The sequence below is a fragment of the Chiloscyllium plagiosum genome, unplaced genomic scaffold (genome assembly GCF_037043375.1).
Source record: "Chiloscyllium plagiosum isolate Xiang-an unplaced genomic scaffold, Cpla_swu_hap1 HiC_scaffold_37, whole genome shotgun sequence".
Classification (NCBI taxonomy): Eukaryota; Metazoa; Chordata; class Chondrichthyes; order Orectolobiformes; family Hemiscylliidae; genus Chiloscyllium; species Chiloscyllium plagiosum.
This window is the reverse complement of record NW_028270175.1, coordinates 37772341-37786629: the sequence shown is the minus strand read 5'-3', so window position 1 is coordinate 37786629 and position 14289 is coordinate 37772341. Positions and strand designations below refer to the sequence as shown.

General features: G+C 42.3%; 1 protein-coding gene across 1 annotated transcript in view; it reads left to right on the top strand.

Moving 5' to 3' along the window:
• Window positions 1–14289, top strand: part of nphp4 (nephronophthisis 4) — a 450076-nt gene that overhangs the window by 381004 nt on the left and 54783 nt on the right. Inside the window, exons 19-20 of the mRNA XM_087980586.1 lie at window positions 6272–6400; window positions 10572–10777. Coding sequence (XP_087836712.1) covers window positions 6272–6400; window positions 10572–10777 — 335 coding nt within the window. The remainder of the gene's footprint in view (window positions 1–6271; window positions 6401–10571; window positions 10778–14289) is intronic.

Sequence of the window (14289 nt, the reverse complement as noted above, 5' to 3'; positions counted from 1 at the left end):
GATCTTCTGCTTTTCACTCCTTATACTCTGTATGCAAAAACTCTTTTCCTAGTTCTCCTTATGAAGGTGGTTTTGCATGGTTCTCTCCCTCCTACTGCAAGTTCCTTTTCAGCCTGAGCAGATGGAGGATGCTCTGATTTCATGACAACAATTAATAGAATTAGATCAAATACTGTAAACCCCAGCAAATACCCTTAATTGCTTGTCTGCTGGAACCTAAACTAAATGAATGCCTGAACAAAAGCCAATTCAAGAGATCTGGGTTAAGTGAGAATTCCCTGCTGTTAGCCACTTAAGTCTGAACCTGCAAGTTGCGCTTCAGTACATTGCGCAGACATAGGCATCTCAACTAGTCTGAGTGTTCATTGCAGGACTGAAGGAATGCTGCACTATCCAGGTGTGGTATTAATTCAATATTCTTGTCTGCTCCCTCAGGAGAGAGAAACCTCGTGGCACTATTCATTGAAGAGCTGGGAAGCTGTCTCCGGCATTTATTCCAATATATATTCGTCAATATGAAATTAAATGTTATGAAAAATTTCATTCAAAATTTTCATTCATGATTATCTGTTTTTTTTAACTTATTTCCAAGGACGTGGGCACTGCTGGCTTGTCAAGCGTTTGTTGTCCATTCATTAATTGCCCTGGAGAAGGCGCTGGTGAGCTCCCTCATTGAACTGCTACAGTCCATCTCCTGAAGCTACGCCTATGGTGCTCTTTTAAGAAGGCAGTTTGAGGGTGTCAATCCTAGACAGTGAGGAAACGATTATTGTTGCTTGTTGGGTGGCTTGAAGGGGTACTGTCTGCAGAACCTCCAATCTCTGTCCTGTTGTAGCTTCAGAAGTTATATGGCTGGGTTCAGTTGAATTTCTGCTTCATGGTAACCTCCAGAATGTGGATAGTTGGCAATGAGTGATTTAGTATTGGTGTTGAATATCAAGGGAAGATGGTTAGATAATCTATTCTTGGAGTTGTTCATTTGCTGGCAGTATCCTATTATCACATTGCTGTCTGTAGAAGCTTGAAGTGCACAGGTTGGCTGCCAGGCTTTGTACGTTACAACTGTGACTTCACTTCAAAAGTATTTCTATGACTGTGAACTACTTGGGACTAATTGAGGTTGTGCTTGGCATTGTATAAATATACATGTTTTCAGTGTGTTTGAGATTACACAGTTGCAAGTACATTCTGCCAACTAACACAATGTATGCATGTTTGATCTATTGTCGCTTCACTGATGGGCAAAATAAATATTTTCTTTTTCTGTAGCTGTGCATCAGAGATGCACTTTTCTTATGCTGCTGTTGATGTCGCTCCGTTCTGATGATATCTGTGATTTCAAAGCTTGTAGCTTTTTGAGGCAAATTCTAATTGAATAGGAAAACCATAAAGGACACTGAGAAACAACACCTGTTTCTAAGGAAATTCAGACTGCAACAGAAGTTGGAAACTGACACTAATCTAATCTAATGTAATCTAAAAAAAAAACTTCTGGGGAGTGGAAACTGGTTTTATCATAAAAAGTGCCTCAGAGAGCCCAGTGACCTAGAAGATCCTGGTGTGCAGTCTCGGCAGGCTGAAGAAGGTGTATGATAAATCAAGAAGCTGAGTGTGTGCGAAGAGTTCTATGGCTATGTTCTGAAGACAATGTTGATGGGTCAATACCATCCGAACTGGGGCTCAGGTTAAGTTGAGGAATGGTGTGGAGGAGTCGGTCTTGCGCTGGGGTGGACAAAGTTAAAAATCCCACAAAATAAGAAAGGGATGATCACCTTATTGTATTATAGACCCCCTTATAGTCAGAGGGAAATTGAGGATCAAATTTGGAACAAGATCTCAGTTTTCTGTAAGAATAATAGGGTGGTTCTGGTTGGGGATTTTAACTTTCCAAATAGACTGGGACTGCCATAGTGTTAAGGGTTTAGATGGAGAAGAATTTGTTAAGTGTGTACAAGAAAAATTTCTGATTAAATATCCACTTTGGGAGCAGCGACAATATTTCTATTAGTTTTAAATTAGTGAAGGAAAAGGATAGACCAGATCTAACAGTTGAAGTTCTAAATTGAAGAAAGTCTAATTTTGACAGTTTGAGGCAAGAACGTTCAAAAGCTGATTGGGGACAGATGTTTGCAGGTAAAGGGACGGCTGGAAAAAGGAAAGCCTTCAGAAATGAGATTACGAGAATCCAGAGACAGTATATTCCTGTTAGGGTGAAAGGAAAGGCTGGTAGGTGTAGGGAATGCTGGATGACTAAAGAAATTGGAGGTTTGGTTAGGAAAAGAAGGAAGCGTGTGTCAAGTATAGACAAGATAGATCGAGTGAATCCTTAGAAGAGTATAAAGGCAGTAGGAGTATATACTTAAGAGGGAAATCCCATGAGGGCAAAAAGGGGACATGAGGTCGCTTTGGCAAATAGAGTTAAGGAGAATCCAAAGGATTTTACAAATACATTAAGGACAAAAGGGTAACTAGGGAGAGAATAGCTCCCCCACAAAGATCAGCAAGGCGACCTTTTTGTGAAGCCGAGGAGTTGAGGGAGATACTAAATGAGTGTTTTACATTAGTGTTTAATGTGGAAAAGGACATGGAAGATATAGAAAGCAGGAAAATAGATGGTGACATCTTGAAAAATGTCCATAATACAGAGGAGAAAGTGCTGGATGTCATGAAACACAACAGTGTATCAATCCCCAGGACCTGATCAGGTGTACCCCAGAACTATGTGGGAAGCGAGGGAAGTGATTGCTGGGCCCCTTGCTGAGATATTTGTATCACAGGTGAAGTGCAGACAACTGGCGGTTGGCTAACGTGGTGCCGCTTTTAAGAAGGGTGGTAAGGACAAGCCAGTTATAGACCGGTGAGCCTGACGTTGGTGATGGGCAAGTTGTTGGAGAGAATCCTGAGGGATAGGATGTACATGTATTTGGAAAGGCAGGGACTGATTAGGGATAGTCAACATGGCCATGTGTGTGGAAGATCATGTCTCACAAACTTGATTGAGTTTTTTAAAGAAGTAACAAGAAGATTGTTGAGGGCAGAGAGGTCGATGTGACCTATATGGACTTCAGTAAGGGGTTCGACAAAGTTCCCCATGGGAGACTGGTTAGTAAGATTAGATCTTATGGAATGCAGAAAGAACTAGCCATTTGGATATAGAACTGGCTCAAAGGTAGAAGACAGAGGGTGGTGGTGGAAGGTTGTTTTTCAGACTGGAGGCCTGTGACCAGTGGAATGCCACAAGGATCGGTGCTGGGTCTACTACTTTTCATCAGTTATATAAATGATTTGGATGTGAGCATAAGAGGTAGAGTTAGTAATTTTTCAAACGACACCAAAACTGGAGGTGTAGTGGACAGCTAAGCTTACCTCAAATTACAACGGGATCTTGATCAAATGGGCCAATGGGCTGAGAAGTGGCAGATGGAGTTTAATTTAGATAAATGTGAGGTGCTGCAGTTTGGGAAAGCAAATCTTAGCAGGACTTATACACTTAATGGTAAGGGAGTGTTGCTGAACAAAAAGACCTTGGAATGCTGATTCATAGCTCCTTAAAAGTGGAGAAGCAGGTAGATAGAATATTGAAGAAGGCACTTGGTATGCTTTCCTTTATTGGTCAGAGTATTGAGTACAGGAGTTGGGAGGTCATGTTGTGGCTGTACAGGATATCGGTTCGGCCACTTGGAATATTTCATGCAATTCTGGTCACCTTCCTATCGGAAGGATGTTGTGAAACTTGAAAGGCTTCAGAAATTTGGAGCGTTGGAGGCTGAGGGATGATCTTATAGAGGTTTATAAAATCATGAGGGGTATGGATAGGATAAATGGACAAGGTCTCTTCCCTGTGGTGAGGGAGTCTAGAAACTGGAGGGCAAAAGTTTAGGGTGAGAGGGGAAAGATATAAAAGAGACTTCAGTGGCAACTTTTTCACTGAGGGTGGTGTATGTATGGAATAAGCTGCCAGAGGAAGTGGTAGAGTTTGGTACAATTGGAACATTTAAAAGACATCTGGATGAGTATATGAATAGGAAGGATTTGGAGGGATATGGGGTAGGTGCTAGCAGGTAGGACTAGATTGGGTTGGAATATCTGGTCGGCATGGACGAGTTGGACCCAAGGCTCTGTTTCCGTGCTGTACATGTCTATGACTATGACCAGATTATAGTCCAACTTGTTTATTTGGAAGCACTAGCCAATAGCTCCAATAGCTAGTGCTTCCAAATAAACCTGTTTGACTATAACCTGGTGTTGTGTGAGTTTTAACTAAGTTTAGGAAAACAGAATTTTGAAGGATTTGGCCGAGATTTGATCACCTTGCCAAATTTGTAAGATCCATCTTAATTGCATTTGCCATTTAATGTGTAATTTATACTTTATAATCAATCTTCCTGTTAATTTATATTTATCTTACTCTAAATACTCTAAAACCCACAACCAATGTATTTTTTTAGATTTTTTAGATTAGATTACATTAGATTAGATTAGATTACATTACAGTGTGGAAACAGGCCCTTCGGCCCAACAAGTCCACACCGACCCGCCGAAGCAAAACCCACCCATACCCCTACATTTACCCCTTACCTAACACTACGGGCAATTTAGCATGGCCAATTCACCTAACCCTGCACATCTTTGGACTGTGGGAGGAAACCGGAGCACCCGGAGGAAACCCACGCAGACACGGGGAGAACGTGCAAACTCCACACAGTCAGTCGCCTGAGGCGGGAATTGAACCCAGGTCTCAGGCGCTGTGAGGCAGCAGTGCTAACCACTGTGCCACCGTGCCGCCCACCCAGTGGGTACTCTAAGAGAGTATTTACTATTTGTTTTGTTTGGTCCTTGTACAGGAAACATTTGGTTGGCTTGGACAGTAAAATCTTGTGGCTTCATTCTTTCAGTTACTGGGATTTTAGATATATTTCAGAATAAATTTACTGGTTTCCACAGAGATCATATCTCTGTGCAATTATTTTCTCATTGTCTATCTGCATTTTCCTGTAATTCTTTTTCCTCTGAATGTCTCCATTATCTCAGTGTGGCTCTCACTCATGATAGTTTAGAAGCGTGATCTGTTTCTCAGTATCTATTCAATTACTCTTAAAGCCTGAGGCATAGAAGCATGGACTTTTACAACACAGGAGACTATTCGGACACCGTGGCTCTTTGAAAGAGTTATCACATTTATCCCACTCCCCAATTTCTTCTCTATAGCCCTGCAATTTATTCCTGTTAAAATATTTATCTAGTTGTTTTTTGAAAGTTTTATTGAATTGGCTCCCATTGCTCTTTCAGATACTGTATTCCAGATCATAGCAACTCGCAGGATAAAAAATAAAATTCCCTGCGCTTCCTGCTGACTTTAATGCCAATTATCAGTGTTGTCTGATAACTGTCTTTCTTTCCATTGGAAACCATTTGTCTTTCAAAATGTGTCATATTTTTATCAAACGTTCTCCTCACCTTCTTTGGTTTGATACTCCTTGATGTAACTGCAGCAGAGTCCAGGGTATTAATGAGGGCCTTTTAATGGTCAGATGCAAATCTTGATACTGTCTGTTGACCTGATAATCTGTTGTTGTCTGCATGAGAACCTGCATTAGGATTCTCTTGAACTGTCAAGCTTAATGTTTGGCTGAAAGTGTTTTGGTTAACTCATATATGCTTCCAGTGAGAGGAGCTGGCAGTTTAGTATTGGGTGGGGAGATGGCTCTGGTCAGAAGCCCGCTGGATGGATCATAGCTCAGAGTCAAGGTTAGAGTGATCCTGGAAAAGCACAGCAGGTCAGGCAGCATCAAGGAGCAGGTTACCTGCTGTGCCTTTCCAGCACCACTCTAATCTTCACTCTGATCTCCAGCATTTGCGGTCCTCACCCTCGCCTGGATCATTAGCTCAGTTGTTCTGTATGGATTTTTGAGAAAGAAGCAAAAATATGAAAAGCAAAGGCATTGTCTCAAGGATAGATCCATCTTCCATGTCCAATTTAGTAGCTCATGGCAACAAGCTGACTCATCCTTTGGTTCAATCCACTTTAATGTAATGTCAGGTTTATTTTAGGTATTTACTCACCCACATTCCACCCTCAGGGTAAGCTGTCCTCAAACATGACTTGAATTCAGAAGTGTCCTATTCTCAACAGTTAAGGGCCATATCAAGAATGGAATGTCGTTCTAAAATAAGTAAATAAGCTCTTTTCTGTCAAACATCATTTCTCATATTCATGTCGCACAAGTTAACGTGGAACACTTGATGACACTGCATGTTTTGTCACCACAAGGTCACCACCCTAAGCGGACAGCAAAGAATCCGATTCCTGTTCCTGAGTCAAGGATCATCTCCTCACAGGATGGAACCAGTGGTTTTTCTGGTGGGAGCCTGTCTACAAGAAGTCCGAAAAAACTCAGTGGTAAGTATCGGCTCAGCTTTTGGTTAGCCTGTTCTCTCATATGGGTCAGAGCAGAATGCTTCCAGTAAACACAAGATCCTCAATAGTGGAACATATTGAACTGACTGTATTTATGCACTGCATAGGCAAATACTCTATTCCATAAAAGAATTAGCTTTGTGGTTCAGGATAGGAGGTAGATGGGTAGAAACTTATTTTTGGCAGTGACCCAAATGATTGGTATTGGGGTCTGCCCCCCTGGTCAGTGAAACATCTGGCGTCCAGTTATATTCATTTCAATGGCGGCACGGTGGCACAGTGGTTAGCACTGCTGCCTCACAGTGCCAGAGACCTGGGTTCAATTCCTGCCTCAGGCGACTGACTGTGTGGAGTTTGCACGTTCTCCCCGTGTCTGCGTGGGTTTCCTCCGGGTGCTCCGGTTTCCTCCCACAGTCCAAAGATGTGCAGGTAAGGTGAATTGGCCATGCTAAATTGCCCGTAGTGTTAGGTAAGGGGTAAATGTAGGGGTATGGGTGGGTTGCGCTTCGGCGGGTCGGTGTGGACTTGTTGGGCCGAAGGGCCTGTTTCCACACTGTAATGTAATCTAATCTAAAAATCTAATCTAATTTAAAATCTAATCTAATGTAATCTAAAAAAATGGAATGGAACCCAGGCACCATATGTCATATCTATCACTCCAGACAAATTTCTTGGCTTGCACCTTGCTTGCCTTTAAACCAGCTCTAGAAAGTTGTTGATCTTCTCATACTTTGACCAACATTTTATTCCTGTGCTGGGGTTCCCATATTCTACAGCAGTTGAAGATTTGACAGGGTTCCTGTGTTACCTCCATAGGGGCAGGCCCGATGAGATTAGATTTGAAGAGTGTGATGCTGGGAAAGCACAGCCGGTCAGGCAGCATTGGAGGAGCAGGAGAGTTGACATTTCGGGCATAAGTCCTCCATCAGGAGCTTCATAATGAAGAGCTTATGCTCGAAACAGCGATTCTCCTGCTCCTCGGATGCTGCCTGACCTGCTATGCTTTTCCAGCACCACACTCTTTGACTCTGATTTCCAGCATCTGCAGTGCTCACTTCCTCCCCGATGAGATTAGATGCCTGTCCAACACTGAATTGATCAGAACTGGGATTTAGGAACCTGGGGAATGGAAACACTGCCCACAAGTTGGAGGCTGGCAGCTTTCAATTGCTGGCAGTGCCAAATTAGTCATGGAACCCTCTTACCTCATATAATTGTGTGCTTTGTGATAACATTCCTGAGGACAGAATATAATAGATCGGTGTTGGATGCTGGTGGGCCAAGTGATCGCAAAACACAGAATAGGGTTCACATGTAAATCAGCATTTACTGTTGACTCTTTCTCTGAGTATGTGACCATTTTCAAATGAAAGAGTCAATCTTGGGCCTACCCTTTCTTCCTTTCCATTTTAAACCCATGCTGCCTGTCGATGGACCTCACATCGTGGCCAGCGTCACAATTATGTCTTCAGTGCTGCCTATATTTTCCTACACATCCACAATTGTATCTGCAGGTCAGCTTCAGGCCAGCCCAGCCTGGTGGACACAATTGAGACTGGAATTCACTCCTCATGTTGTCACTTTAATCTCATTAACTTTGTTGTTTTAAAGTTTTTGCTTTGCTTATGGTGCCAGTAGTGAAATACCAGTGGTGTCTCTTTCAGAAGGGATACTTAGCTCCTCCTTATTGATAACCTACTGGTTGAATCAAAAGTGGGTGAGAGTGTTAATCAAAGCCTTTGTCTATGGTTATTACAATGAACACTGAAGTTAATTGCTCATGGTCAATGTTGCAGCTGTCTCTTATTACTTGTGGTCAATGATCAGACATTTTGAATGAAAGATAAAGTCATAGTGCTCTTTTATCCTGTTTGTCTTCGAAAACCTGTTGTCCCAAGCAAGCTCGACCCCAATGACCTCGTCCCTCAGAAACATTTCACAATGCTTCATCCGCAGTTAATTGCCTAGACGTGTTTTGAGGTGACTGTTTTGGTAAAGAAACACGTCAAACATTTTTATACATAATTAGCTAACAGAAACAATAGTGAGATAAGATGTCCACACTTGTTTGGTTGTATGATGTATCAGACAGGGAGAATACCAAGTTTTTTGAAAAGGTGTTGTGAATATTTCATGATCCTTTCACTGACCACCTTGGCTAAACACCTAATCTAGTAGCTCATCACTCTTTCACTCGTTCTCCCCTTCCTTCTCCCTGTCCCTGTAGCATTTACTTTGCTCTCTTGCAGTCATTCTTACACTATCACTTTTCCACATATGACATGCCATCTCTTAGACATACAAGTCCACATGTGCACATGCACACAGGTATAGAAACACACACAGACACACTTCCCTCTTTCTCTCCTTTCCCTGTGTTTTTCATGAACAGAAATCAAGCAAATTCTTAAAAGGGCAAGTTATTCACTAACCTCGATATTTGTCCAGGCAGCAGGTCTGTAATTTGCTCCAGTTCCTGCTGCATTGAAGGCATTTGCCTGAGATCTATTCGGTGTTACTACATTCTGCGTGGGTATTTCAGTGGCCCGATGTCCCATGTTATCTCCGCATGAATTATCCACCTCTTCAATGAATTACTGAGAAAATAATACTCTTTTACAAAGATTCCTAGGTTATTTCTATTATCTGAAATGACTTTCTGAATAACTCATAAGTATCATTCAAATTTTAGTTAAATGTTAATTGTATACTCTACAATATCTGCATACTTTACTTAAGACAAAATAACTCGGTAAAATTAGATCAAGGTAAGAAAGTTTGTTTTAAGATTATCAGCCATCTCTTCTGTATTGCCTCCTCTGGAGCTAAAAATAGTGAAGTGTAAACTTACGCCCTGTGACATGGGAATATTTACAATTTAGATGCCCAAATTTTCAGAGAAGCAACTACCGTTAGTTCAACACACCTTGAAGGAAGGTGATGCAGTGGATACTGTTCCTCCTCTGAATGAGAGCTTCTTGGACTCATTGGTCATGAAAGGCATGTTCATTACGTGGACAAGCAAGTTGATCATCAGCCTGTCACTCCTTCTGATATGCCTGTGGCAGCTAGTAAGAATGGGAGAGTTTCTTGGTCTGTTCTGCTGGCTGTGGTGCTACAGCCTCTGGCAACAGGCTAGAGACCTGTTCCAGGAAAATCTGGCAATAGAAACAGACATAAACATACAGACTCCCTACAGTGTGGAAACAGGCCCTTTAGCCCAACATGTCCACACCGACCCTTCGAAGAGTATCCCATCCAAACCCATTCCCCATTACTCTGACTGATGCACCTAACCTACACATCCCTGAACACTATGGGCAATTTAGCATGGCCAATTCACCTGACCTGCACGTCTTTGAATTGTGGGAGTAAACTACAGCATCCGTAAGAAACCCATGTAGACACGGGAAGAATGTGCAAACTCCACACAGATAGTTGTCCAAGGGTGGATTGGAACCTGGGTCCCTGGTGTTGTGAGGCAGCAGTGCTAACCACTGAGCCACCGCGCTTTATCTGCCTCATGTGCTACTCGCCTTGAGAAGACAGAAGAGGAAGAATACAATGGAAGTGCCAGGTCCATGAAGAGTGTTGTTGGAAAATGCTTCTTTGCAAATGATGTCACAATGTAAAGTGTGATAAGATGGTTTGAGAGTCCCTCATCATAGTAGCTGACGTATCAAACCTTGACGACGTTCCTTGGGTGCAATGATGATTTCTCTCCCCTGCCCCACCCTGCTTCAGATATTGTCAGGTCTGCAGTCTTTCAGTCTCCCAGAACTTCAATGACATTGGGAATTCCCATTGAAATTTGCTGTAAAATTACAGCTGCAGAGTGTGAGAAATCTGAAGATGTGAGTTTGTTATAATTTGGTCTGATAATTCTAATAACTCTCAGAATCCGACAGTAGAGATGATGACAATTTAGCCTACCCTGTGTTGAAACAGCTATCCAATTAGTCTCATTCCCTGGTTTTCCCCGGTGGTGCAAATATGTCCTTTTCTGGAAATTATTCTTGTATCTTCTTTCAGCACCCAACCAAGCAGCTCAGTATGGATCATGACAGCTTGCCTTTAAAAAGGTAAAGCCTCCTCTCTCCCTTCTGGGTTTTCTGTAAGTTATCTTAAAATTTGTCTTCTCTTTCTTTTTTAGCTTTAAACATGTATAGAGCACAACGAATGGTAGACTTGGACAGTGAGCTGGCTTCTGTCCTTTTCTCCAGAGCACGAATTGACAACTTTGGACAACAAGATCTAGATAGTGACGCGGATATCCTTCGGAAACGGAAGCTGCGGAGGATGATGGCTGTTCGACAGCTGGAGTCCGGTGTCGATCTTAAATCGAAGACCCACGTTTTGGTACGATGCTCATGTTTAAGTTTGACCAACAATGGAAAGTAAAATGCATCTGAAAAGGAAATGGGCATAACTGGCTGGGCCACTATTGATTGTTGTTAATTGTCCTTGCATTCCATGTCATAGTCAAAGAGTCATACTGTATGGAAACAGACCCTTTGGTCCAAACAGTCAAACCTGACCATAATCCCAAACTAATCTGGTCCCACCTTCCTGTGCTTGGCCTATATCCCTCCAAACATTTCTTATTCATGTACTTATCCAAATGTCTTCTAAACATTGCAACTGTACCAACATCCACCATCTCTGGAAGTTCATTCCACACATGAACTACTCTGTAAAAAAAAAGTCCCTCATGTCCTTTATAAATCTTGCTCCTCTTATCTTAACAATATATTCCGAGCCTTGAAAGCCTCCATCCGAGGGAAAAGACACCTGCCATTCACCGTATCTGTGCCCCTCATGATTTTATAAATCTGTATAACGTCACCCCTCAACCTCCTGTGCTGCAGTGAAAGAAGTCCCATTCCTCCATTGCCAGCAACATCCAGGTAAATCTAAACCCTTTCCAGTGTCATAGTATTCTTCCTATAACAGGACTACCAGAACTAGACACAGTATCCAGATGAGGCCTTGCTGCTGTCTTGCTAGAGTATTTTGGAGAGTAGTTAAGAATCAATCACATTGCTGTGGGTCTTGTGTCACGTATCAGCCAGGCTGGATAAGAACAGCAAGTTTCATTACCTAAAGGACATTAATGAACCAGATGGATTTGTAGCAATGAATGATAGTTTCATGGTTATTGTTACCAAAACAAGCTCTCAATTCCAGGTTTAATTAATCTAAGTTCCTTCAGCTGTTGTGGTGGGATTTAATGCTCATGTTTGAGCATTAGCCTGGGCCTCTGGATTCCTCACCCAGTCATATTGCCATTGGGGGCCACTGACTACTCTCGTAACATACTCATCAAGTAATGAGTAATGTAATTCGCTATTAAAATGCATACTTATCTAAAAGATAATTCCCTGATGCTGCGCTGTGAACAAAATCTCGGGGGGTTGGGGGGGGGACGAGCAGGATGTGTGTGTGTGTACGTGCAGTCAGTGGTTCTTAACTTATTACTCAAGCTTCACAAAATGTCATCACCACAAAGTTAAACTGATTATTTTCTCCTTCCTTCTTACTTTGGTCAGGCAGCTGATCAGGCAACTGATGTGATATCAGTCCTGCATCTAGGCATATGGGTCAGACGACTGAGGACCCACTGAAGTTTTCATCTCAGGGAAGCTGCTGGCAGTATGCTTTGTCTGTATAACTGTGCTTTGAAATGTACGTTAGATGCGGATAAAGTATCCATCACACAATGTATCCAACTCCCTGGTTAACTTTTATTGGGCCAATGTACGCATTTTGATCCAAACACAATATTCCTCATTTCCCCTCCCCTCACATTATCTCAGTCCCAAGCCTCCAACTTGACACTGCCCTCCGGACCCATCCATCACTGCCCCCTCTGACCTATCACCTTTTCCCTCACCTTCATCCATCTATCGCTTTCCCAGCTACCTCCCCCCAGTCCCATCCCCTTCCCATTTATCTCTCAGCTCCGACCCACAAGCCTCCTTCCTGATGAAGGATGCTGCCTGACCTGCTGTGCTTTTCCAGTACCACACTCTCGACTCTGATCTCCAGCATCTGCGGTCCTCACTTTCCCCATAATATTCCTGCCTTTTATTTGATTTGTAAATAGTGTGAGAAAGCCCAATTATTTATAGCAGTAGATCCCTTGCCTGAATACTCAGCTAATCTTCTTTATGACAATTGTCATGTTTGGAAATTTGATGAAGTTGCATGATAGTCAGCACAGACTAAATGTGCCATAAGTTGATAGATTGTGGTTATGGATTTTCAAGTCTTTATTAACATATTTATCTCTGATCCAGTAACACACAAGTGATATATTTCTCTATCACTGGTGTGTTACCTACAGGAGAGGATTTTAATCTTTACTGTAAGTATTGACATCTCTCTCAGGAGCCCCTGCGCAAATATGGACACATTTCCAGAGAATGCCTCCAATTAGTTGATCATTCCGATGAAGGCCCATGTAAACATTAGCCTGGATTCTCATCCTCGAAGGGGGTAGTGGGAGTCAGGAAAATTTCCAGGTCAGGCATCTTCTTTTGGCCAAATGTTCCAGGTTAAGTTGTTTAAAAGATCTACTTCAGTGTTGTGGAACATGGTCTCAATAATAAAAAGTAGTCCTCTAGCCCTCATACCTCCTCAACCATTACACTACCTCCTCACCCCCACCTATTCTACCTCATGTCCACTAGCTCCAAACAACTCCCATGATCCCTCATGCCTTCCATACCGAGCTATATTCCTCCAAACAATCCCATGATCCCCCGATCTCCCATGCCCATACGCTCACTAAATATTGTACAGAAGCAATACATACTGTTGTGACAGTAGAATGTGTTAAAACAAAACTTTCAAAAAATAGTCATTCATTGAAAAATTTCCACTCTATTAAAAAAAAGATGCCTTTCCAACACATGGCAATAAAAGCATCAATCATCCAGACTCTATAAAGTTTTAAGCTGAAATTGCCAGTATTGAAAATGTTAACAAACATTGTGAAATTGATAGCACAGAATCAAACAGCCGTTCACTGTCAATCAAGCAGGAGCTGATATTAGAATAATGGATGTCTGGCCTCTCAGTTAATCTTCTTATTCAAAACATTCATTAATCTGTACCCAAGTCCCAGCTTGATTGAGAGCTATGGCTGTCTGACAAGATTTGATTAGATTCCCTACAGTATGGAAACAGGCCATTTGGCCCAACAAGTCCACACCTACCCTCTGAAGAGTAGCCCACCCAGAACCATTCCCTTACCCTATATTTACCCCTGACTAATGCACCGAACATTATGAGCAATTTAGCCTGGCCAATTCACCTGCCCTTCACAATCTTTGGATTGTGGGAGGAAACCGGAGCACCCAGAGAAAACCCCTGCAGACATGGGGTGAATGTGCAAATTCCACACAGATAGTCACCCAAGGTGGGAATTGAACCTGAGTCCCTGGCGTTGTGAGGCAGCAGTGCTAACCACTGAGCCACCGTGCCATCCACAAAAATTAAGAGTTAATGTTTCAGGTACATAATCTTGCATCAGAACAGAATAATTATTCTCCACTTGTCTGGATGTGTACAGCTCTAAACAAGGCTCAAGAAAATTGACACCATTAAGTATGAAGAGCCGATATTACACCTGCAGTGCCAGTGAACTGTGCCTGTTTTGTGTTCTTGCAACTTGCCAAGGCATATTTCTCAAAACTTTCTAACTCCATGACCATCCCATCTATAAAAGCAAGGGCAGCAGGTCAGTGGGAGCACTATCATCTCCAAATTCCAATCCAAATCACACATCATTTTGACTTGGAAATATACTGCTATACACTCATTGTCACTGTGACAAAAACATGGAATTTCTTATAAACAGTGTTGTG